This window comes from Tuber melanosporum (genome assembly GCF_000151645.1).
Source record: "Tuber melanosporum whole genome shotgun sequence assembly, scaffold_19, strain Mel28".
In the NCBI taxonomy this organism is placed as follows: Eukaryota; Fungi; Ascomycota; class Pezizomycetes; order Pezizales; family Tuberaceae; genus Tuber; species Tuber melanosporum.
The window spans coordinates 341,650-369,425 of NW_003298852.1; the positions used below are offsets into that span (position 1 = coordinate 341,650).

At 44.6% G+C, this 27,776-nt stretch overlaps 3 protein-coding genes; 1 reads left to right on the forward strand and 2 right to left on the reverse strand.

Moving 5' to 3' along the window:
• Positions 1 to 1,172: 1,172 nt before the first annotated feature.
• On the forward strand, positions 1,173 to 2,827 carry GSTUM_00005329001 (uncharacterized protein; the record flags this gene model as incomplete). Its single annotated transcript, XM_002837415.1, has 5 exons — positions 1,173 to 1,206; positions 1,250 to 1,357; positions 1,439 to 1,622; positions 1,676 to 2,705; positions 2,765 to 2,827. The coding sequence occupies 5 exons, from the start codon at positions 1,173 to 1,175 to the stop codon at positions 2,825 to 2,827; spliced, it is 1,419 nt and encodes a 472-aa protein (XP_002837461.1).
• Positions 2,828 to 3,790: 963 nt separating this feature from the next.
• On the reverse strand, positions 3,791 to 7,563 carry GSTUM_00005330001 (uncharacterized protein). XM_002837416.2 has 7 exons: positions 7,322 to 7,563; positions 7,246 to 7,259; positions 6,914 to 7,191; positions 6,183 to 6,860; positions 5,107 to 6,130; positions 4,660 to 5,051; positions 3,791 to 4,597 (listed from the first exon to the last, which is right to left on the reverse strand). Exons 1-7 carry the CDS (start codon positions 7,450 to 7,452, stop codon positions 3,887 to 3,889), a joined length of 3,228 nt encoding a protein of 1,075 aa, XP_002837462.1. The 5' UTR covers positions 7,453 to 7,563; the 3' UTR covers positions 3,791 to 3,886.
• A 3,313-nt stretch (positions 7,564 to 10,876) lies between these two features.
• Positions 10,877 to 26,678, reverse strand: GSTUM_00005332001 (uncharacterized protein; the record flags this gene model as incomplete). The annotated part of the gene is made up of 3 exons (XM_002837417.1): positions 10,877 to 10,914; positions 10,957 to 10,986; positions 26,654 to 26,678. The coding sequence occupies 3 exons, from the start codon at positions 26,676 to 26,678 to the stop codon at positions 10,877 to 10,879; spliced, it is 93 nt and encodes a 30-aa protein (XP_002837463.1).
• Positions 26,679 to 27,776: the final 1,098 nt, after the last annotated feature.

The window sequence follows — 27,776 nt, forward strand, 5'->3', positions numbered from 1 at the left end:
CCACACACCTGAGAGCGTGTTTGTGACGTGTTGGTGGACGCGAAGCGGGGTTTAAAAGGTTGAGCTCGTTCGTGGCAGATTCATTTTTTCTTTTCTTTCCTTCTTCATTGAAGAAGCTGTGAGCTTTTGTGCACTTTAGAGTTTATCTTTTTTTTTCTGATTATTTTTCAATATATTTCGCTTCAAGCTGTCTCTCTACGGACTTTGAGTTGAGGGGCGATTGGACCTGGCTTCACCGGGAGCTCCGACATCTACGATACTATACCTTCCTTTCCCTTCCCTTCGTACTGTACATACACACACACACGCATAGATACATACCGACGAACCATTGAGGGATAACCCTTCACAATGGCACTCAACAACACCGTCGTCACTGTTAGCGGCACACACAAAGGCTATGCGCAAGGTATCATGACCCACCTACCCGCAATCCCCACCCTCCAATTCCCTGTGATCGCATACTAATACCTCCACAGCAAAGCTCGAAAAACTAATCCTCACCAACGGCGGTTCCTTTGCAAAGGTGATCAACGAAGATGTTACCCATCTCGTAACCACACAAGTAGACTTCGACAAGGGAAGCGCTAAGGGTGCCTGACTAACTTCCTTGCTTGCTCGGTTTCTACAGGGGCTAACAATTCCATATGATAGTCAAATCCGCGAAAGAAGTTGATAGCCTGAAAATTGTCAATATTGATTGGTTACTCGAGTCCATTGAGAATGGGGAGAGGAGTGATGAGAGGGGGTTTTTGGTCGGTGATGGAAGCACTGCTGCGGGTTCGTCTGCTGTTGCCGCACCGGCGGTCGTGAAGGCGGTCGCGGCGCCCATAACGGCCAAGGCTAAGCCGGAAGAATTGTCCAAGAAGCGCACTCGCGGGAAAGCTGCTGGCCCTCCTCCTTCAGCTAAAGTTGCGGGCGAGGAAGAGAGCGAGGAAGAGGCGAAGCCGGCGGCTAAGAAGGCGAAGGCAATGCCAGATGGTGAAAGGAAGGGGAAGGGTAAGGGGAAGGGGAAGGAGGAGCCTGGGGAAGACAAAGGAGAGGAAGAGGAGCAGGAGAAAGAAGAAGCTAAGAAGATGAAGACTGTTATTAAGAAGGGAAAGGCGCCAGTTGACGAATTGTGTCCCATTGCTGGTATGTCCCTCTTCTCCTGAAGTGTAAATGTGCGCAAGATGCTAATTCCGAGCAGGGAAAGTCCATGTCTACGTCGACACCAATGGCCTAGTCCACGACGCAACCTTAAACCAAGCTAATATCGGCAATAACAACAATAAATTCTACTACCTCCAACTCCTCGAAAGCGATGCTAGCAAGACATACTCCGTATTCGCTCACTGGGGCCGTGTAGGAGATAGGGGTCAGTCAATGATGTATATCCAGAACACAAGCCTCTCGTCGGCCATCTCCCACTTTGGAAAGAAGTTCAAGTCAAAGACAGGAAAGGACTGGGCAAGACGCACTGAGGCTTTGGGTGGTGCGGGAAAGTATACCTTTCTCGAGAGGAATTACGAAGAGGATGAGGATGATCAGGATGAGGAGATGAAGGATGCGGAGGAAGTTAAGAGTAAGCTCAGCAAGGCTTTGCAGAATCTTATTGGTTTGATCTTCGATACGAAGTTGATGTTTGTTCCCTCCCCCTTACTCCTATGTCCAGATGCTAATCTGATGCAAAAAGGCAACAATCAATGTCCTCCATGTCCTATGATGCTGCAAAACTTCCTCTAGGAAAACTCTCAAAATCAACTATCTTTCAAGGCTACCAAGTCCTCAAGGACCTCGGCCAAGTAATTGAAGAAGCACCCGGCTGGCAAAGGGACTATACAGGATACGGTCGCGACAAGAACGAGATCTTGACTCGCCTGTCGAACCGCTACTATTCCATTATCCCCCACGTCTTCCCGGGACGCGGACGACCCACAATCATTAACGCGGGCCACCTTCTCAAACGGGAAGTCTCGCTCGTGGAGAACTTGGCAGATATGGTCATCACGACGAAACTGCTGAAGGAAACCAAAGCTGAGAAGTCACCCGACGTGAACATCCTCGACAAGCAATTCGATAGCCTGGGTCTCAACGAGGCAACCGCGCTCGACCGCTCTAGCAAAGAATTCAACTTCCTTGAAGCATACGTGAAGAAGACGCATGGTCACACGCACTACCAAAAACTCCATGTGGAGGAGATCTTCCGCGTGCACCGCGCGATTGAAGAAGAGCGCTGGCGCGCCGATGGCTGGGACAAACTCTCGAACTCCGACCGTCGCCTCCTCTGGCACGGCTCTCGCACCACCAACTTCCCTGGTATCCTCTCTCAAGGCCTGCGTATCGCACCGCCTGAGGCCCCCGTCAACGGATACATGTTCGACAAAGGCATTTACCTCGCCGACATCGTCAGCAAGAGCGCGAACTACTGCTGCGCTTCCGCCTCCGATAATACTGGTTTACTCCTCCTCTGCGAAGCCCAGCTCGGTGATCCTATGTACGAGTGCGAGAACGCGGATTACCGTGCTGCAACAAAGTGCAAGCAGACCGGTCGGTTGGCTACGAAGGGACTTGGCTGCACGGCGCCACTAAAGTGGGAGGATGCGGGCATTGTGCACAGGGACTTGAGTGGCGTGCAGATGCCCCTGGTCACTGGGCAGGAGGCGAATGTCACTGGAAATGTCAAGAAGGGGGGTAATAGCTGGTCGTCGCTGGAATACAACGAGGTTTGTCCCCCTTTCATCTCCACTTTGGATGTTAACGGGCGGGATCTAACAAAGTATAGTACATCGTCTACAACGTCTCGCAGGTCAAGATTAGATATTTATTTAGGGTCAAGTTTAGTTAGATGGTGGCAATACTACGCCATCCACACACCTTTCTCACCTTATGTTCTGTCATAATGTACTCTGGATCGGTATGGTTACTGCGAGAGCACTCTTATGCGTCATGAATTCCCTCCACTCCCGATCTGGTCTTTTTTTTTTGTCGTACCCGATTGTAGTGAAAAAGTAATTTCTTTCAACTTGCAAGCTCACCGGATGCCTTGCGCCAGCCTTGAATTGGTTAATTGGCTGGGCGCTACTGCTTCGGATCCTTGAGAAGACGGATGATCCCAGTGTGTCGAAATCATCATGAACTGTCACTCGTGAGACTTTTGAATTGGTGAATGACTTGAAGCTTGATTCTGGAATGGATAGAGGTGTAGTGTAAGTGTCTACACACCTGGAGGCAAAAGGAGGGAAGAAGAGGAAGAGGGTAAAAAAGAGGAGAGAAGGGAAAGCGGAATCAGAAGACTTAACCTATCTACCGGCATTACATTACGGAGTGCGGGAAAGACTTCCGGCGCGGGTTGGAAGGGGAGCCGGTTTTATGAAGGGCTGTGAGAACTCTTAACGCTGAGGGAAGCTCTGCCCTGGTGAAATAGCAAACAGGGGATAATGCGCTCTAGACTCGGAGCCAGCCTGGTAGGACGAGCGCATGCGCCGACGAGGGTATATGTTGGTAATTGGCAATTTTGTATTGCGTGGGGTTTGATGTGGTAGAATGCCCGGAGTTGTGTGATGTTGCTTTGGGCACCTAAGCTCTCAGATTTAGGCTTGGATAGTTTCTCTGTTTTGGTTTGTTGGTATGGCTGAGTTCTAGAAATTATAAACACGAGGGAATGAGACACAATATCTACCGTATGTTATTGATGAGTGAGCAACCCAGCTGTGGTAACTTAGATTGGGCAGGAACGCTCCTGAGCCCATCTCTGGAACTAACATTAATCCACATACCACAGCTTACACCAAACTCGACATAGGTATATATTTATTTTCTCAGTTCTACCTTATATAGAAGAATGGGTAAAAGAGTAAACAAGTAAAAGAAAAGTGCCTCGTGCAAGCAGCCCCACACAGCGCAACTAAAGCTTAAGCAACCTAAGCATGAAGGTAGCCTCCCCGACCTCCTGAGTTTCCTCCAGAATCATCTTATCTAGATTCTCCCCGGGTTGGACCTCGCCAACTTGGGTGATGGTAGCCTTATCCAGGGGTCTGCGAAGAGCTTTCTCAAAAGTGTCGGCGTGCTCGAGGAACACCTCTTCTAGCCCGATCGGGTCTTGAAGGACCTTGTACTCCATCTTGATGTCATCGGTTGGAAGGAGGCCAGCCTTCTTCCTAAGTCTCTGTACACGGTTGACAATCTCTCTGGCAAGGCCTTCATTCCGGAGGTCTTTGTGGAGGACTGTGTCCAGGATGGTGAGGACGTCGTTGTCGGTGTTTGTTTCGAAGTCCTGAGATGTGTCGGAGCCGCTGAGGCCACGACTGACGACGAGGTCCTCCTCGATAAGTGTGATGCCCCCAACAACAATCTTCTTTTCTTGGACAAACCCCTTGACCTCCGCGCTGGTAATGGAAGGAAGTGCGTTCTTGACCTTAATGAGGTCCTTCTTTAGCTTCTTTCCGAGAACGGGCCAGTCTGCGGTGACCTTGTACTGGACGCCGTACTTCTCCTCGTCTGCTGAGAGGACCAAATCTCGGACGTTTAGCTCAGAGGTAATATAAGACTCTAGAGATTTGACATCATCAAGATATGTCTGGTCGGGATGGATGACAACAAGTGTTTTCAAAGGTGTCTTCAGGAGCGAAAATAACGTTAGTTGGAAACACTGTGGATTGGTAATTGCTTGCCACTCACCTTAAGCCCAATTGCCTTTCGCTCTCTCGATGTACGAGCTAGTTCGATAACCCTTTGCATCCTTCCGAATCTCCGTTCAACCTCCTCGTCAAATAGCTCCTCCCGAACCTCTGGGAAACTTAAGAAATGCACACTTCGTGCATCTTCAGGCAACATGGAGTCGGGGATGTGGGGCTTGAGACGGTGGTAGATGTTGTCTGTGAGGAACGGTGCAAATGGAGCCATTCCGCGGACAAGAGTGAAAAGAACCTCAAAGAGGGAATTCAAGGCATGCAAAGTGTCCTCTGTTCCGTACTCGCCCTTGAGACGCTTCCTGTTGAACCGGATATACCAATTTGTAGTATTATCGACCATCTCAAGCATTCTCCCAACAACAGTGTAAAGTCGGTAACCTGTGATAGATGGTTAGAAAACATGTGAAATGACCCCCAAAACTGGGAGGCTCACCCTTCATCTCTTGGTTCACGAATTTGAGATAGCTCTGGCAATTGGCTAGAATCCACCTATCCATAACGTTCTTGCTCCCACCTGACTCGGGATTGAATATGAAGTCAACACCTTCGAGCTTCTTCAGAAGCTGGGACTGCTGCTCAAAGAAGTTATAACTATTCCATAGTGGCAATAAGACTTTGGTAACAACGTCTTTAACACCAACTTCCTTAAATCTCAGTGGCATAGCCCTGACGACAGGCGAATTGATAAGGTAAAGTCGGAGGGCGTCTGACCCATACTTATCCATAACCAGTGTCGGGTCTGGGTAATTCTTGAGACGTTTGGACATCTTCTTGCCATCTTCAGCCAACACGATACCATTGACTATACAATTCTGGAACGGCGATACGCCAAAGAGATGGGTACCGAGAACAAGGAGAGTATAAAACCAGCCACGTGTTTGATCCAACCCCTCCGCAATGAAGTCTGCTGGAAAAGCCTTTTCAAACTGATCTTTGTTCTCAAACGGGTAGTGGCTACTGGCATATGGCATGCTTCCTGACTCAAACCAACAATCAAAAACCTCCTCAACTCTTCGCAGAACACCTTTCCCTTTCTTACTGGGAATGGTAATGTGATCAATCTTATCCCTGTGAAGATCCGGGATTTCCCCACAGCCACTGAGTTCCCTCAATTCTTCGACACTTCCGATACACACCATCTCTTCTTTGTCATCAGACATCCAGATAGGAATGGGTGTGCCCCAGTAACGGTTACGAGAGATGTTCCAGTCTCTTGCATTTTGAATCCAGTTACCGAATCTGTTTTCTTTGACGTTTGTCGGCACCCAATGCGAGCCCTCGATGTTTTCCAGCATCTTGGGAATGATATTAGGGATGCGGACGAACCAGGCAGGTACAGCACGGTAAATTAAGGGGGTGTCAGAACGCCAACAAAAAGGATAACTATGGGTAATTTGGCTGTCTACAATAAGTCGCTTCTTTTCCTTGAGATGCTTGATGATCCCCTTATCTGCGGCCTTCAAATAAAGTTAGTAAAGCCTCAGATGCTGGGCTATGTGCAAGCCTTACCTTTACATGAAGTCCGGCAAATTCTCGGACTTCACTTGTGAAAATACCAGCCTCGTTGACAGGGTTCGGAGGAGGTCTTGTCTCATTGATAACGCCCGCTTCCATGGCGACCGAGTAGTCCTCCTCGCCGAAAGCGGGTGCCTGATGTACTAGTCCTGTTCCGCTATCTGACGTAACATATGTTGCGTTCAAAACCTTGAATCCGTAATCCTTGAATTGTTCGTAAAAGTAGTCAAACAGAGGTTCATATTTCCACCCTAGCATGTCCTTCCCTTTGATCTTCTCCAAGATGGTGTATTTCGCCTTTTTCAACCCCTTCTCTCCGTATAATGTCTTAAGACACGACTCGAGAAGGATGTAATTTCTGCCAGAAGCTCGATCACTAATCTTGATGTACTCGAAATCCGGATGAACCGCAATTCCGGTATGTGAAGGGAGAGTCCAAGGAGTCGTCGTCCAGGCAAGTAGCTCTGTAGTCGGGTCATCCAAAAGCGGGAAAGTAACTACAACCGCAGGGTCCTGGACATCTTTGTAGTTCTGCTGAGCTTCGAAATTCGAAAGGGGTGTTGTGCAAGCGGTAGAATATGGCATAACCCTATATCCTAGATATACCTGGTCTTTCACAAAGAGTTGCTTACAGACCCACCATATTGATTCCATAAATGTTGGGTACATGCTCTGTGTTTTCATCAGCGAACTGCGTGACCATTGTTTTGTAGGTCCCCGCAAACCTTGTAATCGTTGTCGAAATCAATCCACCGACCTAACCTGTCAATGGTTTGCCTCCACTCGGTAGAGTATCTCATGACGATAGCTTTGCACTCCTCGTTGTATTTTTCCATTCCCATTTTAAGGACATCCTCTTTCGACGTAATACCAAGCCTTTTGTCGATTTCGTGTTCAATTGGCAAGCCGTGGGTATCCCATCCAAACCGCCGCTCGACATAGTGGCCTTTCATATGCCAGTATCGAGGAACGATATCTTTGATAGTGCTCGCGAGGAGATGTCCTACGTGCTGGTTAGGAAAAATGCTCGGGGGGAGTTGCTATAGAGAACAGGTACCGTAATGTGGAAGACTAGATTTAACGTAATTGGTAAGCTTTATCGCACAAGCAAAACAGCGAATGAAGAAATATACCCAGTACAGAATGGAGGGCCATCGTAAAACGAGTAGGGTGGCCTTCCTTCTGATAGCTTAACGGAAGTTCTGAAGGCATCAATCTCCCTCCAAAACTCAAGGATCCTCTCCTCTTCTTTTGGGAAATCCATTGCGGTCAACTAATGGCAGTTATAAAGATCGGAGAAAGCTATGGTGCTCTCAACAGCTGCTAGACAAGATGGAGATGAGCGAGTAAAGATCCTTCGAGGGATGGAGGGGTCAGCACTGGTATGATAATATAATACTTGCCGTGGTGGGGTTGACTCATGAGCCCAAATGACTCCTGGTGATAACCCTAACCCTAGGATGAAACGGCGGAAGGCTACTTGTATGATACATAACTTAGGCCCTGTTTGGCAAAAATAGAGCTATAAGAAATGGTTCCATTTCAAAACAGTTTAAGACCTGAAATAGTCATCTTCCGTTTCTTCCCATTGGTTCCCGGCTGTCTGTTTGAATGGCATTTACACAAAACACACACTTACCCTAAGAAAAACAAAATTCCCCACAATGCTTAGCTTATTTACTTGTGAGAGTTTTTCATAAATAAATACCACTAGCGTGAATCGAATTTGTATGTGTAGTTGTACAATTGCAGTGCAAAATTGGGAATCTATATTGTTAAATAGCTTGTAGTAGGAAAACTGCCAGTGAGGATGAACTATTAATAAATGGATTTCTCATGAAAAACATTATTATATGGGTGTAGTTATACGAAAAAGGTACCACTTTGAAAATGCAATGAATATAACTGATGTAACGATCCCTCCTCAGATGGTTAGTTCTTGGTGACGGGGAACAATACTTCTCTTCTCTTTCTTCTCCTTTCTTGTCTTACGATAGCACTAGGCCTTTGCCTACGTTACCGATAATACAAGACCTCTGTCTTCTATCAGGAACACCTATCATAAGCTTTCTCTAACTCTTCTTTGTGAAGAGCTTTCCTTGGCATAACGATAACGTTGCAATAAAGATAAAGATCGTAAAGATGTTTTATATTTGTTAAAGTAATAAGTAGGAAAAGTACTTAGAACAAAGCGTGAAGAACCTATTCTCCTCAGCCACATCGGACTCCTTATATAGTGTTCTTCCTGCTCATAGTCATGTGACCCAAAGTGGTCACATGTGCGAAACCAAATCATAACAAACTAGTCATGTGACTAAAGTGGTCACATGCTCAAAACCCATGACCTCATAGTGAGGTTATGTGCAAAAACTCATAAACCAATCATAACACAATAAACAAGTCATATGACTCGACTGAGTCATATGTGTGAAACCCATTACCTCATAATGAGGTCATGTGCGAAACATAAATCATATGCGCAAGGCTTATCCGCAAGGCACACTCGCCAGGCGCACGTCCCATGACTCATATTTGAGCCATGAGCGAAAGCATCACAAATCCCACACATAACAAATCATATGACTCGAATGAGTCATATGTGTGAAACAATAACATACCTGTGACTCATAACCATGTGTCACGTGGAAACCTTTTTTCATGCCAAGCCACGTTCATGACATTAGCTCTCCTCCTCCTAAGCCTGAGTCCTATCAGGCTTTTTCTTCCAGTTTCAATAGTTCCCGTCCTGCCGAGCGTATGGTCCTTCTCAGCTTGTGGAACTTTTCATCTGCTGTCCTCCATCTGACCCTTACCGATTCTAGGGTCAGATTCGCCATCTTGATCGTCTGCTGCTGATTATCATTCAGCTGTCGTAGCTCCGCGATCGTTTTGTTGTTTGCCAAAATTGTGGCCTCGGCTTGGCCAAGTTGTCCTAGGAGTTTCCGGATTTGCCTGTGTAGGCTCTTGACATTCAGTTCCGTGTCTGCTGAGGAGTTTTGGGCCCCTCCCTCCCTGGACCGCATCCTCACAGCCCATGCCTTCCTGGCATCTTCTCCTTCCTACTCTTTCCTGCTTCTATCCTTCTGCAGGTAGAATCTCGCAGAGATTTTCTGTACCCTGTGCATCCTGCACCCATTTCTGAAGCATTGTTGCTAATGCTTCAGGACGTGGTCCGGGCATGGACCACACTTTCGACATTCCCTCGAGAACCATCCCGAGCCTTCTTTGTCGCCAAAATGTGTTTGGTAACTGTCATCATAGCATACCGTCTATGACATGGTGTTATGCTGTGCTTGTTTCTCCCATTCTCTGAGTTCTTCATCGGTTAGCCGCATGAATGAGTATTTGGGGCTGGTCGGTGTGGTTTGGTGGAGGCTATCGTCCCAGCCCTTGTGTTGTTGCAATGGCGTGCGAGCCTTTCCCTCGCTTTTGTCTCGGTTGAACTTGATCATTACCTGTGCCGAGCTTGCCTGAGTATCACTTGTAGAAGGTTGAGATGGCATCTTGTGTGTATTCAAAGTTGTGTGTGAAATACCAAGTTTTATCGTGTTTGGGTGAATATCCTCTCCACTTGGCTTGATATTGGAGGTGACTGTGGAAGAAGTGAGAATAGACTATTTCGTGGAGTTGGTATTCTGGTTCTCCGTCGAGTACTATTAGAGGAGGAGGAATAAGTGTTTGTGAGGGAAACTTGTTGTCGTTGTGTAATTCGAGGAGTGAGATGTGGAATGTATTGTGTATTCGCATTGAGGATAGAAGGTCGAGTTTATAAGCTCGGCTGTCCACTCTTTCCAGTATCCTGAATGGTCCTGTTTTCTTGTAGTCCAATTTCTTTGATAGTCGCGTCATATTGATATTGCGTGGTATTAGCCATACCATATCTCCCGGTTGTATGTTCGGATCCAGTCTTCGGTACTTATCATATTGTTCTTTTTGTCACTGATGTGCTTGGCTCATTTTGTATTGTAATGTCTTGTGTAGTTTTCCCATATCTGTCTTATCTGGTATGATACCATTAATCGTATGATATGTGGTCTGACTTTGTGGATGTTATCCATAATTCACGAAGAAGGGTGTCGTGCCAATCGTTTCTTGCTTTCCATTGTTGTATGCGAATTCGGCCATTGATAACAGTTTGTAGCAATCATCTTGTTGATAATTGATGTAGGCCTGTAAATATTGTTCGAGTATCGTATTTATCCGTTCCGTTTGTCCATCCGTTTGTAGGTAGAACGCTGTGCTCATTCTGTTTTGTATCACCATTTCTTCAGTTACTTTCTTCTATAGTCGCGATGTGAATAGTATTCCTCGATCAGTAGTGATATTCTTTGGGAGGCCATGAAGTTGAAAGACTTCTCGGAAGAATGGGTGCATAAAATCCCTCGTGTCGATATCTTTCCTGACCAGAATGAAATGACTCATTTTGGTTAGACGATCCATCATGACCAGGATGCTATTGCAATTTTCCGATGCTGGTAGGTCCGTGATGAAATCTATAGTAATTATTTCCCATGGTCGTTTGGGAATTTCCTTCGATTTTAGTAATCCATATGGTGCGTGTTTAGCCATTTTCGTCTTTTGGCATATGTCGTAGTTTTTGACATATTGTTTGACATGTTCGCGTAGTCCTTGCCAATAGAATGACCTCATGATGAATTCCGTGGTTTTAGCCGTTCCTCCATGTCCTGCTATTCGGATATCGTGGTGTTGTTGTATGATGTCTGTCCTTATCTCTTCTTTTTCTGAAATCTATTGTTTTTCGTTGTACTACAGGTTCTCATCCTTCCATTGGCATAAACTCAGAGCAATTCCTTTCATCTCCTTTTTTCCTTCCTTTAATACTTCTCTTATTGCCTGAATTGTTTTGTCTCCTTCATTTGCCTTTTCAATCTCCCTTTTCTCAGTTGATGTGAATTGGATAACCTCCATTGCCTGGAAGTAGGTTTTTGGTAATAGCGTTCGTGTTTTCAGTTTGATTCTTTCATCTTCTTTCGTTAGTGGTTTCTTGCTTGCAATCCTTATGAGAGTATCTGGCTTTCCACTCTCTTTGCCTGGTAGATATTCAATTTTGAAGTTGTATTTACTAAGATGTTCCATCCACCTTATCTGGCAGTCATTCAGTTCTTTCATAGTCATGAACGGGACCAGATTCTTATGGTCGGTTAGAACTCAGACTGGATGGTCATTGTTCAAAAGGTCTCTTCTCCATTCCTTTAATGCTTGAACTATCGCTAATAGTTCTTTGTTCGCAACGTTGTAGATATACTCCATGGGGGTCATTATCTTGGATCGGTAAGACACTGGCCGCCATTTTCCATTGTTGCATTGTTGGGATAGTATGCCCAAGTACACATATTTTGAGGCGTCCGTTTCAATCATTGTCCTTCAGTTTGGGTCGAAATGAACCAGTATGGGTGCTGATGTTAGATGCATTCGTATTGCATCATATGCTTTCTGTTCTGTTTCTCCCCATTCCCATTTCTTGTCTTTCTTTGTTAGGTTATAGAGTAGTTTTACAAGCCTGCTGAATCCCTCTATAAACCTTCGATAAAAGTTGCAGAATCCCATAAAGCATTGAACATCTGTTTTGTTGTTCGGTTTGGCCCAATCCCATATTACAGCTGTTTTGATAGGGTCGACCTTGACCCCGCTTCAATTGATGATAAATCTGAGGTATTCCGTTTCTTCTTTATGGAATTCGCATTTTGTGGATTTGATCTTCATTCCTGATCCTTGTATTGCGGCCATGATGTTGCTGATATCCTTCTGGTGTTTTTCGATGTTTTCCGCATAGATGAGTACATCGTCTAAGTATACAATGCAACATATGTCGAGATACTTATTGAGTACCTTGTTGATCCATCTCTGGAATGAAGCCGGTGCATTGGTTAGCCCGAAGGGCATAACGAAATTTTCGAACATTCCGTATCTTGAGCCAAATGTGGTCTTCTATTCATCTCCTGCCTTGATGCGTATATTGTAGTATGCATCCTTGATGTCAAGTTTGGTGAAGTATTTTGCTGACCGCAGTCTATCCAGTGCTTCTCCAATCAAGAGTAGTGGATATCGATCTTTCTTGGTAACCAAGTTGAGGGCTCTGTAATCCACGCAGAGTCTCATCTTTCCATCTTTCTTTTTGACAAATAGTATTAGAGATCCTCCAGATGCGAAGGAGTCTCTGATCCATCCTCTCTTTAGGTTTTGCTCGATGTACTTCCTCAGTTCTTCGAGCACTGCTTCCCCTAGTGGGTATAACTTCTTGTAGGGAATTTCTTTTATTTCTCCCGTTTTCTCATCTTTTTCCAGCTGAATTTCATGATTGATTCCTGGTCTTCGAAGTCGTAGCTTTGTAGCTTTCTCTTCTTGGCATAGATTCGTGAATTGATGATATTCCTTTGGAACCAATTCTTTCCATCCCTTTTTGCTTTGATATTTTCTCTCCTGGATTGCTAGTTCCGTGCTGATGTTGATTTTTGCTAGGACCAATTTTTCGTCTTCGTATGTTCATTTGAGAATTCCTGTTGTATCTCCTTTTCGATAGTACCATCCAAAGGCCTGTGCTGTGATCTCTTTGATCTCGATTCTTTTTGTCGTATCGGGCTCTTTTTGGTCTGTGCTTCAAAATCCCTTTTGTTCTCTTGTGGCTTCTTCCAGTTGATCTACTTCGTGTAGATCCTCTTTGTTGATTTTTTCAATGATCAACTGTGCGATTCGATCGCCTTTTTGGACTTCGTAGTCCTCTTGAGCCAAGTTGGCCAGGACCACTTTGATTTCACCTGTGTAGGTGATATCAATCACTCCTGCCATGGTCATGAGTCAATAATTGACTGCTAGACCACTGCAGGGTGCTATTCATCCATAGGTGCCTTCTGGTAGTCCGATGGCTATTCCTCTTGCCATCGTTGCCTGCCAGTTGGCAGGTATCTTGATTCTTTGGTTGGCATACAGGTTGTGTCCTGCTGCCCCTTTGGAACCCTTGGTAGGCACCTTTACCTCTTGGTCCAGCCTTTGTATCCAGACTCTCTTATCGTGCCACATCTCAACGAACGTTGCATGCAAAGTTTCTTCTTCCGCTTCTCGTATCAGTGTCGAGTAGACCACAGGTGAACTGTTGAGACATCGTGTCGCACATAGTTCACTTGTAAAGGTCATCTTGTTCGCGTTTCAATCGATTGTCGGATTATGTTTTCGCAACCATGGCGTCCCTAGGACTATCTCATAGTTCTTGTGATCGGCCTCCTGAAAGGTTGCCATTTCCCTATAGCTGTCAATGTCCATAGGTACTGTCGCTGTGTGGGTTATAGGACCCATTGTGCTTGGCTTTCCAGCTGCTAGGTAGACTTATCTTGCTTTCTTCACTTCTTTGCTGTGGAGGCTGTATTTGTCGCAGATTTCCTTGTCGATGAAGTCTTCGGTGGTCCCCAAGTCAAGTATTGCATATATTGTTGTTTCTTTGTTTTCTTCCTTATATATCTTCATCTTGATCATCACATGATCTCGGTCTTTTTTCTCCCCTTTGCGCGTGTAGTGTCGTATAATAGTTTGCTACCTTGATGGGTTTTCCAGGTCCACATCTTGGATCTCCTAGACGATTATTTACTGGGGACCCTTGTCGTTTTCTGCCGGTAAATCTTCTGCAACCATTTCGCGAATGTTGCTCCTTTTTTTATTCTGGAAAGGATTATTTCCAGTAGCTTGAGTGCCTTGGTATCAACTATCGGGTCGGCTTCTGCATTCTCCTATCCGATATCCTGCTTTTCTACACCTTAAGCAGAGTTTCCCGTTCATTCTTCTAGCATATTCTTCCTTAGACAGGTTCAGAGCTGGTCCTGCCCTTGATTTGTCCAACTCAATTGGCTCGCCTGGTGGTAATGCTCGACTTTCTCCTCGAACTGCTTGTGGTTTAAAGGTACCATCCACATTCCTAGATGATTGGACCACCCTGTATGCTAGAGTATTTTCTAAGTTGCTTTGAACCATGTTTAGCTTGCTTTCCTTATCGATGGCCCACCTTGCAAATCGTTCTGCCGTAGTGTAATGCAAGCCGGAAATTCTCCATGCCTGTCAGAGTCTCTTGCTACAGTTTCTTAGGAGGATGATGTAGAGGGTAGCATCATCAAACTCGGCCTCATATTCCAATAGTTGGCATTCGTTCCAGTAGGCCAAAAAGGTTTGTTTTCCTTGTTGGAGTTTTTCCAGCTTTCATCTTACTGTCTCTTTGGCGTTGGGATCCGCGAATTGTTCGAAAAGTGTTGCTTTGAACTCTTCGTACGTGACCCATTCCCTCTGTTTCCTTCCATCTTAGAAGGGCGTGATCCATTGCCCCGTGAGTCCTCTTATTAGGGATTCCACATATGGAATCTGGATCTCATCGTGGTGTTCTCCATAGCCTTTAACGGCAAAATATCCTTCACAGTGTGCCAGGAATATTCATAGCTTGTCCTTGGCTCCTTCATATGTGTCAGGTTCCTTTGCTTTTGGATGTTGGATGTTTCCTTGTCCTGTATTTCGTGTTGCTGCTAGAAATACTTGAAACTGATTCTCTGTCATTCCGAGTATGCTAGTACCTGGTGTGGGAGCAGCAGGGGCCGGTGGTCTAGGTACTGCTGATCCTGACATTCTCTCGGGGCGTGGAGTTCCTGCGGAAGAGCTATCGACTGGTGATCCTTGATCTGTGGTTACTGGACTTGCTGCTCTTGTATCGTTTGGCGTCGCACTAGGTGACGCTTTGTAATGTAACGATCCCTCCTCAGATGGTTAGTTCTTGACAACAGAGAACGATACTTCTCTTCTCTTTCTTCTCCTTTCTTGTCTTACGATAGCACTAGGCCTCTGCCTACTTTACCGATAATACAAGACCTCTGTCTTCTTTCAGGAACGCCTATTGTAAGCTTTCTCTAACTCTTTTTCGTGAAGAGCTTTCCTTGGCATAACGATAACGTTGCAATAAAGATTAAGATTCTAACGTGTTCGCAAGGTACTAATCACGTTATTGGTAATAGATACAATAGTTGGCAGGTGGCCTGCTCTTCCAGACAGGAGGCGAGAGCTGAAAACTAAAGGAGGCTTCGAGGGTGTACTGATGAACAAAGAAGTAACCGTTCAATCAAGTATATTGAAATACTGTCTGTCGAAGTCTACTTTTTCTATCATAGAAACAAGCAGTCTTTAAATATAAAATCTGTTCATGCCTAATATGAATGAAACTAATCAAAGCTATCAATCGATACACTCTGGTAAAACTAATTAAGTATCAAAGCGATACTTAAAACAAAACATAAAACAAAATCAAGTATCAAATGATACTTAAAACAAACCAAGTATCAAAGCGATACTTAAAACAAAACATAAAACAAAACCAATAACCGAGTACCCATACCTGTTACATTCTCCAAAACAAAACAACTGTTTAAACAAACAAAACCTAATAATCATCAAAAGTGGAGTCTGAGAAACTAAAGACTTCAGTTTCCGCTATGAATTCTTCATCATAAGTGTCATACCAGGGGCAAGAAGAAATTCTAAGAAAACATTTAGATTCAAGGAAATGCAAGTCACAGTAGTCACGAATACCAGATTCATGCTGTACATCAACCCAAGCGTGGTCGCAATCAGGACAGTCGTCTATCCAGAGGATCTTGAAGTAGTCATCAAGTTGGATAACATCGCGGTTCAACAACAGTCCAACAATCTGTTGTCGCAGCCTCATATTGAGTTCCACATAGTTTAACATCGCTATGGTATTCGGATAGTGATTGGTGATCAGATAACATTGTTGAGAGCCTACTTCATAATTTGATTTTCCTCATCACTGCTTTCGAATTCCGACTCCAAATAAGGTGCCCAAAACCCATCCCTTGCTTCGAGTTCTATCTGCCATTACTCCGTCTCAGGCATTGTCGGTGTCCAGCACATTGTGATGTAATAGATTGTTGGAGGGAGGGACTTGTTTGGCATGTTGTCTTTCCACCATTCGTTCACCATATCTATAGCGTGCTCAAGTCCTTCTAGTGGTTCCCAGCTGTTTTTGCTTGTTGCGTATCCTTTCCATTTGACTAGGAACTGATCATTTCCATGCTAAAGACGGTGGTTTTGAATTTCTTCAACTTCCTATTCATCTTTCTTGTCAATGATGATAGGTGCAGGTCGAAAGTGGGTTCTTTCAGGGAACTTGGAGTCGTCATTTGGGTAGAATCACTTGACAGCAGAGGCGTGGAAGACTGCAGTATTGTGGCAGTACATGCATCCATCTATCTGGACAGTGTAGCTTTCTGTATGCTCGTCAACGGATAAGACCTTGAAAGGTCCTCGCCATCGGGGTTGTAATTTCTTGCTGCGTCCAGCATTAGTAATGAACATGTTTCAATGTACCATAAGCATATCACCTGATGGAATAGAGACATGTTTGCGTTGTCGCTTCTGTGCAGTAGTGGTGCTTCGAAATTGGGTAGCTTTAACAGCTTGGAAGGCATTATTCTGAATTGCTTGATGGCAGTTTTAGTGGTCATCGGAGGCAGAGATTGAGGAGTTCTTAAATAGAGTTGTGGGTCAGAGAGGGTATTGACGGCTGAAGATTGCCTTGTATGGAGACATTTCCAAGGCATCTGAAAATCCAGTATTGATATATACGGCGAGCTCAATGAGGGCTGGTTCCCAGTTGGTTTGTCATTCATTAATCATGTTCCTAATTCCAGTCTTGACTTCGCGGATTTTTTGTTCTGCTTGACCATTAGTCTCATAATGTCCAGGAGCAGCCATAATATGGTTGATTCCGAGGGAGGTCAAGGTTTGCTTCCAGAATCTGGCAGTGAAATGGGGATCAGCATCACTGACAATAGATAAAGGGTATCTATGGGGGGTGAATAGGTATCGTTGGAGGTTATTCTAGGTGTCTTTGGAGGAATCGGTAACCTTGATTAGTATTAGCCATGTGTATCCAGAAAACTGGTCCACAACTACCAAGATAGTGTCATATCCAGCGGACTTATTGAATGGTCCTGCAAAGTCGATGGTATAGGATTCGAATATTTCGCATGGTAGCTGGAGGGTCTGTGCTTTCCCTTCAGGTAGTTGTGTTTGTTCCTTATTTGCCTGGCAGAGTTCACATTATTTAACAAAATCGCGAAAGTCCTTTCGCATTTCAGGCCAGTAAACATATTCTGAGTCATATTGGAAGTTGCGATCCATACTATGGTGTCCTTTGTTGTGGATTTCAGTAATAACATATTCCCTAATAGTCATTCCATTGAACATATGGCCTTTCGGGATGTATAGGCAATGTTTACCATAATGGGTGCTGGTATACACCATTCCATTGAATATGTTGTAAGGGGCGAGATCTCGATGCCTGGAGCTATCCATAGCTTTGAAGTAGATCGGGTCATGGCAATATCATGCTATCATTTGGCTTTGGAAAGAGGAGGTTAGTTCTTCTGTAGTTGATCTAATATCTCGTTCATCCTCAATAAGGGATCCTCTTATCAGTTCGATAGGGGTTTCCTCTTCTTCAAAGGTTTCATAGAGTTGTCGGCGATGCTCGGAAATCTTGGGAGGCATGACAGAAACAATGGTTTCATTGTTGTAAACTCGTAAGGGTCCACCATATAGTGGTTGTGGGTCGGGTATGGGGGGAGAGGATGGTGGAGCTGAATGCGGAGAATGTAGATAGGATATTGCATTGATGTAGGCTGCTACTTGTTCGAGTTCTTTGAGACCTTGGTGTCGTGTTGAGACAGGATTAAAAGTAATGGAAGGTTGGGTCAATCCATCTTCATCCATCACTCCTGCTGCTCCTTCTATAGTGTCGAAGCTGGTATTTTTGGAATCATCAGCAGACCTAGAGTACGGTCGCTGGTATCTGTTGCCGAATTTAATTTCAGTCTGGTGAAAAGGACAGGTATCGAGGTAACAGTGGGACCAGTAGAGTCTGCTTTATTCAAGCTCATGAGGAGGTGTGCTGCGGAGGGTGCAATTGTCTTTCCACTCATTATCAATGTCTTTTTCTCGTTCAGTTCCGGCAGCTCTGTACATGGTGTAACAGAAAGGATTGGAGGGAGCGGCAGAGCTGACCGTAGCCATCGAAGGTTCTTGTTCATAGGAGGTATTGTCAGGGCTGTCTTTACTTTGTCTTGTATAGTCATGAAGGAGAGGAGGGTCTAAGCGGTCTTGATTTTCATATAGATGGGAGAGAGCATCAGCTAAATAGTTCATTCTTCCAGGAGTATATATGATTTTTGCATCGTATTTGCTAATCTCGCCTATCCATCGTGTTCTTCTCCTTCCAGGTATTTTTTCCGTTTTATGGTTAGTGAGGGGTTGGTGGTCGGTAACAATCATGAAGGTATTGCCAATTAGGATGTGGTTGAAAACGGCAAGAGCATCAATTACAGCGAGGGCTTCCTTGTCCGTCGTTCCATAGTTCATCTGTGCATTAGTGAACTTCCTACGGTGTAATACCGCCAGTCTTGCCGTTTCATGGGAGACTCCTTGTCCAACCCATGCTCCAACTCCAACGTCCAATGCATCAGTAATCAGCCATATAGGTTCTGATTTACTGTAGTTGGCAGGTCATATAACATTGGCGTTTTTAATCAATTCCTTGATGTTGGTAAAGACTTGGTCATGAGTGTGGGTCCAGACAAATTCTGCATTGCCGGTAAGGTCTGTGAGTGGTGCTGTCACAGTAGCATGATGTGGTATGAACTGGGAGATATAGTTGACTAGTACTAGGAATTACATGAGTTCCTTTTGATTCCAGGGCTTTGTCCATTCCGTTAAACAGGATATTTTTCCAGGGGCTGTGTAATGTGTTCGCAGGGTGCTAATCACGTTATTGGAAATAGATACGATAGTTGGCAGGTGGCCTGCTCTTCCAGAGAGGAGGCAAGAGCTGAGAGCTAAAGGAGGCTTCGAGGGTGTACTGGGGAACAAAGAAGTAACTGTTCAACCAAGTATATTGAAATACTGTCTGTCGAAGTCTGCCTTTTCTATCGTAGAAACAGGCGGTCTTTAAATACACAAATCTGTTCATGTCTAGCATGAACGAAACTAATCAAAGGTATCAATCGATACACTTTGGTGAAACTAATTAAGTATCAAAACGATACTTAAAACAAAACATAAAACAAAACCAAGTATCAAATGATACTTAAAACAAAACATAAAACAAAACCAAGTATCAAATGATACTTAAAACAAACCAAGTATCAAAGTGATACTTAAAACAAAACATAAAACAAAATCAAGTATCAAAGCGATACTTAAAACAAAACATAAAACAAAACCAATAACTGAGTACCCATACCGGTTACATTCCCCAAAACAAAACAACTGTTTAAACAAACAAAAACTAATAATCATCAAAAGCGGAGTCTGAGAAACTAAAAGCTTCAGTTTGCGCTAAAATCTCTTCATCATAAGTATCACACCAGGGGCAAGAGGAGATTCTGAGAAAGCATTTAGACTCAAAGAAATGCAAATCGCAGTAGTCACGAATACCAGATTCGTGCCGTACATCAACCCAAGCATGGTTGCAATGAGGACAGTAGTCTATCCAGAGGATTTCGAAGTAGTCTTCAAGTTGGATAGCATCGCGGTTCAACAACAGTCCAACAATCTGTTGTCACAGCCTCACCTTGAGTTCCACATAGTTTGACATCGTTATGGTATTCGGATGGTGATTGGTGACTAGAAAAGGTTGTCGAGAGCTTGCTCCATAGCTTGATTTTCCTCATCGCTGCTTTCGAATTCTGACTCAAAGTATGGCGCCCAAAATCTATCTCTAGCTTCGAGTTCTGCATGCCATCACTCAGTTTCTGGCATTGTAGGTGTCCAGCACATGGTGATATAATTGATCGTTGGGGGGAGGGATTCGTTTGGCACGTTATCCTTCCACCAATTATTTACCATATCCATAGTGTGCTCTAGTCCTTCTAGCGGTTCCCAGCTGTTTTCACTTGTCGGATATCCTTTCCATTTGACTAGGAACTGATCATTTCCATGCTAAAGGCGATGGTCTCTGATTTCTTCAACTTCCCATTCATCTTTTCTGTCCATAATAATAGCTTCAGGTCGAGAGTGGGTTCTTCTAGGAAACTTGGAGTCGTCATTTGGCTGGAATCGCTTTACAGCAGAGGCGTGGAAGACTGCAGTATTGTAGCGGTACATGCATCCATCCATCTGGACAGTGTAGTTTTCTCTATGCTCATCAAAGGATAAGACCTTGAAAGGTCCTCACCATCGGGGTTGTAATTTCTTGCTGCGTCCAACATTGGTAATAAACATGTTTCCATGTACCATGAGCATATCACCTGGCGGAATAGGGACATGTTTACATCGTCGCTTCTGAGCAGTAGTGGTGCTCCGGAATTGGGCAGCTTTAACAGCTTGGAAGGCATCATTCCGAATTGCTTGATGGCGGTTTAGGTGGTCATCGGAGGCGGGGAATGAGGAGTTCTTAAACAGTGTTGTGGGTAGGAGAGGGTATTGACGGCCGAAGATTGCCTTGTATGGAGACATTCCTAAGGTGTCTGAGAATCCAGTGTTGATATATACGGCGAGCTCAACAAGAGCTAGTTCCCAGTTGGTTTGTCGTTCATTGATTATGTTCCTAATTCCGGACTTGACTTTGCGAATCTTTCGTTCTGCCTGGCCATTAGTCTCTTGATATCCAGGGGCAGCCATTATGTGGTTGATTCCGAGGGAGGTCAAGGTTTGCTTCCAGAATCTGGAAGTGAAACGGGGATCAACATCACTGACAATAGATAAGGGGTACCCGTGAGGATTAAATAGGTATCGTTGAAGGTTATTCCAGGTGTCTTTGGAGGAATTGGTAACCTTCATTGGTATGAGCCATGTATATCCAGAAAATCAATCTACAGCTACCAAGCTGGTGTCATATCCGGTGGATATGTTAAATGGTCCTGCGAAATCGATGGCATAGGATTCGAAAATTTCACACGGTAGTTGGAGGCTCTGCGCTTTCCCTTCAGGTAGTTGTATTCGCTCCTTATTTGCCTAGCATAGTTCACATTGTTTGATGAAATTGCGGAAGTCCTTTCGTATTTCAGGCCAGTAGATGTAACCGGTACGGGTACTCAGTTATATGTTTTGTTTTAAGTATCACTTTGATACTTGGTTTGTTTTAAGTATCGTTTGATACTTTGTTTTGTTTTGTGTTTTGTTTTAAGTATCACTTTGATACTTGGTTTGTTTTAAGTATCGTTTGATACTTGGTTTTGTTTTATGTTTTGTTTTAAGTATCGCTTTGATACTTTAAGAGTTTTACCAAAGTGTATCGATTGATACCTTTGATTAGTTTCGTTCATGATGGACATGAACAGATTTGTGTATTTAAAAGACCGCCTGTTTCTACGATAGAAAAGGCAGACTTCGACAGACAGCATTTCAATATACTTGGTTGAACGGTTACTTCTTTGTTCCCCAGTACACCCTCGAAGCCTCCTTTAGTTCTCAGCTCTCGCCTCCTCTCTGGAAGAGCAGGCCACCTGCCAACTATCTTATCTATTACCGATAACGTGATTAGCACCTTGCGAACACGTTACAGTAGACATATTCTGAGGGATATCAGAGGTTGCGGTCCGTACTGTGGTGTCCTTTGTTGTAAATCTCTGTTATGACATATTCCCTAATTGTCATTCCATTGAACATATGGCCTTTTGGGATGTACAGGCAATGTTCACCATACTGGGTACTGGTATAGACCATTCCATTGAATATGTTGTAGGGGGCGAGATCTCCATGCCTGGTGCTATCCATAGCCTTGAAGTAGATTGGGTCATGGCGATATCCTGCTATCATTTGGTTTCGGAAAGAAGAAGTTAATTCCTCTGTAGTTGATCTTACATCTCGTTCATCCTCAATGAAAGACCTTCTTGTTGGCTCGACAGGGGTTTCTTCTTCTTCAAAGGTCTCACAGAGTTGTCGGCGATGCTCAGGAATCGTGGGAGCCATGACAGAAACAATGGTTTCATTGTTGTATACTCGTAAGGGTCCACTATATAGTGGCCGTGACTCGATTATGGGAGGAGAGGATGGCAGGGCTGACTGTGGGCTGTATAAGTAGGATATTGCATCCACGTAGGCTGCTGCTTGTTTGAGTTCTTCAAGACTTTGGTGTCGTGTTGGAACAGGATTAAGGTATGGGGAGGTTGGATCGATCCATCTTCATTAATCATTTCTTTTGCTTCTTGTAACGTGTTCGCAAGCTGCTAATCACGTTATCGGTAATAGATACGATAGTTGGCAGGTGGCCTGCTCTTCCAGAGAGGAGGCGAGAGCTGAGAACGAAAGGAGGCTTCGAGGGTGTACTGGGGAACAAAGAAGTAACCGTTCAACCAAGTATATTGAAATACTGTCTGTCGAAGTCTGCCATTTCTATCGTAGAAACAGGCGGTCTTTAAATACACAAATCTGTTCATGTCTAGCATGAACGAAACTAATCAAAGGTATCAATCGATACACTTTGGTAAAACTCTTTAAGTATCAAAGGGATACTTAAAACAAAACATAAAACAAAACCAAGTATCAGACGATACTTAAAACAAACCAAGTATCAAAACGATACTTAAAACAAAACATAAAACAAAACCAAGTATCAGATGATACTTAAAACAAACCAAGTATCAAAACGATACTTAAAACAAAACATAAAACAAAACCAAGTATCAGACGATACTTAAAACAAACCAAGTATCAAAACGATACTTGAAACAAAACATAAAACAAAACCAAGTACCAGACGATACTTAAAACAAACCAAGTATCAAAACGATACTTAAAACAAAACATAAAACAAAACCACTAACCGAGTACCCGTACCGGTTACATTCCCCAAAACAAAACAACTGTTTAAACAAACAAAACCTAATAATCATCAAAAGCGGATTCCGAGAAACTCATGGCTTCAGTTTCTGCAAGAAATTCTTCATCATAAGTATCACACCAGGGGCAAGAAGAAACCCTAAGGAAACACTTAGACTCGAAGAACTCTAAATCACAGTAGTCACGAATGCCAGATTCGTGCTGTACATCAACCCAAGCATGATCGCAATCAGGACAGTAGTCAATCCAGAGGATTTCGAAATAGTCATCAAGTTGGATAACATCGCGGTTCAACAACAGTCCAACAATCTGTTGTCGCTGCCTCACATTGAGCTCCACATAGTTTGACATCGTTATGGTATTCGGATGGTGATTGGTGACTAGATAAAGTTGTCGAGGGCCTGTTCCATAGCTTGATTCTCCTCATCGCTTCTTTCGAATTCCGACTCAAAGTATGGTGCCCAAAATCCATCTCTGTCTTCAAGTTCTCTGTGCCATCGTTCAGTTTCTGGCATCGTAGGTGTCCAACACATGGTGATATAATTGATTGTTGGGGGGAGGGATTCGTTTGGCATGTTGTCCTTCCACCATCCGTTTACCATATCCATAGCGTGCTCAAGTCCTTCTAGTGGTTCCCAACTGTTTTCGCTCGTCGGATATCCTTTCCATTTGACTAGGAACTGATCATTTCCATGCCAAAGGCGGTGGTCTTTGATTTCTTCAACTTCCCATTCATCCTTCTTATCGATGATGATAGGAGCAGGCCGAGAGTGGGTCCTTCCAGGAAACTTGGAGTCGTCATTTGGATGGAATCGCTTGACAGCTGAGGCGTGAAAGACTGCAGTATTGCGGCGGTACATGCGTCCATCCATCTGGACCGTGTAGTTCTCTGTATGCTCGTCAAAGGATATGACTTTGAAGGGTCCGCGCCATTGGGGTTGCAGTTTCTTGCTGCGTCCAACATTGGTAATGAACATGTTGCCGTGTACCATGAGCATGTCTCCTGGTGAGATGGGGATATGTTTGCGTCGTCGTTTCTGGGCAGTAGTGGTGCTTCGGAATCGGGCAGCCTTAACAGCTTGGAAGGCATCGTTCCGAATTGCTTGGTGGTGGTTTAGATGGTCGTCAGAAGCAGGGACTGAGGAGTTCTTAAATAGTGTTGTAGGTAGGAGGGGGTATTAACGGCCAAAGACTGCCTTGTATAGTGACATTCCCAAGGTATCTGAAAATCCGGCGTTGATATATGCAGCGAGCTCAACAAGGGCTGGTTCCCAGTTGGTTTGTCGTTCATTGATCATATTCCTAATTCCGGTCTTAACCTCGCGAATCTTTCTTTCTGCTTGGCCATTTGTCTCATGATGTCCACGGGCGGCCATAATGTGGTTTATTCACAGTGAGGTCAAGGTTTGCTTCCAGAATCTGGCAGTAAAGCGGGGATCAGCATCACTGACAATAGATAAGGGGTACCTATGGGGGGTAAACAGGTATCGTTGGAGGTTATTCCAGGTATCCTTGGAGGAATCGGTAACCTTCATTGGTATGAGCCACGTGTATCCAGAGAATCGGTCCACAGCTACCAAGATGGTGTCAAATCCAGTGGATTTGTTGAATGGTCCTGCGAAATCGATGGCATATGATTCGAATATTTCATATGGTAGTTGGAGGGTCTGTGCCTTTCCTTCAGGTAGTTGTGTTCGCTCCTTGTTTGCCTGGCAGAGTCCACATTGCTTGACGAAATCACGGAAATCTTTGCGCATCTCAGGCCAGTAAACATATTCAGAAGCATATTGAAGGTTGCGGTCCGCGCTGTGGTGTCCTTTGTTGTGGATTTCGGATATGACATATTCTCTAATTGTCATTCCGTTGAACATATGGCCTTTTGGTATGTATAGGCAATGTTCACCGTAACGGGTGCTGGTAAAAACCATTCCTTTGGATATGTTGTAGGGGGCGAGGTCTCCATGCCTGGAGCTATCCATGGCTTTGAAGTAAATCGGGTCATAGCGATATCCTGCTATCATTTGGCTTTGGAATGAGGAGGTTAATTCTTCTGTAGTCGATCTAACATCTCGTTCATCCTCGATTAGGGATCCTCTTGTTGGTTTGATAGGGGCTTCCTCTTCCTCAAAGGTTTCGTAGAGTTGACGCCGATGCTCGGGAATAGTAGGGGGTATGACCGAGACAATGGTTTCATTGTTGTATACTCGTAAGGGTCCACCATATAGTGGTCGTGAATCAATTATGGGAGGATGAGGATGGCGGGGCTGACTGTGGGGGTTGTAAATAGGATATTGCATCCACGTAGGCTGCTGCTTGTTCGAGTTCTTCAAGACCTTGGTATCGTGTTGGAACAGGATTAAGGGTATGAGGAGGTTGGATCCATTCATCTTCATTGATTATCTCTTCTGCTCCCTCTACGGTATCGAAGCTGGTGTCTTTGGAATCATCAGCAGGCATATAGTACGGTCGCTGGTATCTGTTTCCGAACTTAATCTCTGTCTGGTGGAAAGGGCAGGTGTCGTGGTAACAGTGGGACCAGTGGAGTCTGCTTTGTTCAAGTTCGTGAGGAGGTGTGCTGCGGAGCGTGCAATTGTCTTTCCATTCTTCATCAAGGTCCTTTCCTCGTTCTGTTCCGGCAGCACTGTACATGGTGTAAGAGAAAGGATCGGAGGGAGCGGCAGAGCTGGCGGTAGCCATTGATGGTTCTTGTTCATAGGAGGTGTCGTCAGTGCTGTCCTCGCTGTGTCTTGTGTGGTCATGAACAAGTGGAGGGTTTGCGAGGTCTTGATTCTCATATAGGCGGGAGAGAGCATCAGCTAAATAGTTCGTTCTTCCAGGGGTATAGGTGATTTTTGCATCGTATTTGCTGATCTCGCCTATCCATCTCATTCTTCTTCTTCCCGGTATTCTTTCTGTTTTAAGATTAGTGAGAGGTTGGTGGTCGGTGACAGTAGTGAAGGTATTGCCCATTAGGATGTGGTTGAAAGCGGCGAGAGCATCAATCACAGCAAGGACTTCCTTGTCTGTTGTTCCATAGTTCATTTGTGAGTTAGTAAACTTCCTGCTGTGTAATGCCACCGGCCTCGCCGTTTCATGGGAGGCCCCTTGCCCAACCCATGCTCCAACTCCAACGTCCAATGCATCAGTAATCAGCCATATTGGTTCTGGTTTACTATGGTAGATAGGTTGAATAACATTGCCGTTTTTAATCAATTCCTTGATGTTGGTAAAGGCTTGGTCATGAGTGTGGGTCCAGACAAATTCTGCATTGCCAGTGAGGTCTGTGAGCGGCGCTGTCACAGTGGCATGGTGTGGTAGGAACTGGGCAATATAGTTGACTAGTCCTAGGAATCGCAGGAGTTCCTTTTGATTCCGGGGTGTCGACCATTCTGTTAAACACGCTATTTTTCCTGGGGCTGCATGTATTCCTTCATCATCTATGACATGTCCTAGAATATCGAGTTTGTCGGCAAACAGGATTGATTTGTTTCTGCTAGCGTAGAATTTAGCTTCCCTAAGTTTGGTACAAACCAAACCTATATGGTAGCCGTGTTCTACTGCGGTGTTCGAGAAGATGAGAATATCATCAATGTAGACCCAAACAAAATGGTGGAGGTATTCACTTAGGAGGTTTTCCATAATTCGCATAAAGGTGGCGGGCGCATTCATATCACCTTGTAACATAACTCGGCTAATGAAACTTCCGAAGGGTGTTTTGAAACTGTTGTAACATTCACTTTTTGGATCTAATCTTGTTTGGAAGTAGGCATCGCTTAGGTCAATCTTACTTCGGAATCTAGCCCGTCCAACTGCATTTAGGATCTGGGTTTGGTTTGGGATAGCGGAGCTGTCCATAACCGTGTTTTCGTTCCGTAGCTTGAGATCAACCAAGGGGCGGATTCTTTTGCCATCTGCTTTGGGTTGAACGAACATAGGAGCGGTACCTGGGGCTTCTGCCCGGTAGATGACTCCTCTTCTTTGTTGTTGGTTGATCCAATCACAAAGTGAGCCTTTGTATGCGTCAGGAATAGAGTAGGTGGGTTGGTTTTTTAGATTAGAGGGGTCTCGGAGGCGGATGTGGTGATTCACCTCTCTCATAGGCGGTAGTTCTTCGGGTATTTGATCAGGGAAAACATCAGAGTACTCATCCAATAGTCGAAGGGCAGTTGTTTCACAGACTGCAGCTCGGTATTCTCCCCTTGTTGGTTTGCATGAGACTCTGACCTTCTGATCTGGGAAATCGATAGTTGATTCCCCACACCTGATTATAGCTTTGTGGCGGTTCAGGAATGGCATGCCTATTAGGGCATCGTATTTGGCTAAATTTCCAACCAGCATTTCCTGGGGGGGTAGGACTGCAGAACCAAGTCGAATGGTCGCACTACAGCTTTTATGGCTTGTGGATCGTGATCCTTTTACTGCCATATTGACTGGTATGGGTTGGTTAAGGTCTCGAGTGGGGAGTCCATGGACAGAGACAAAGGCATTACTGATCATATCTCTTCTGATCGCACCAGTGTCGAATAGGACTCGAGCCCTTTTGCCATTGATCAGGATGGTACCTTCTAGAGCGGTGTGTACTGTGAATGTAGCCGGAGGTCGAACACTATTGCATTCCACATCGATATATCCTATATGGATCTCTTCGTATTCACTGGATTGGGCGTTATTGCTTTCAACATTGTTGGCCGACGCCTCTTGCTTAATTGCCTTTCCTTTTCCTTTCTTTGTAGGACAGTTCTTTGC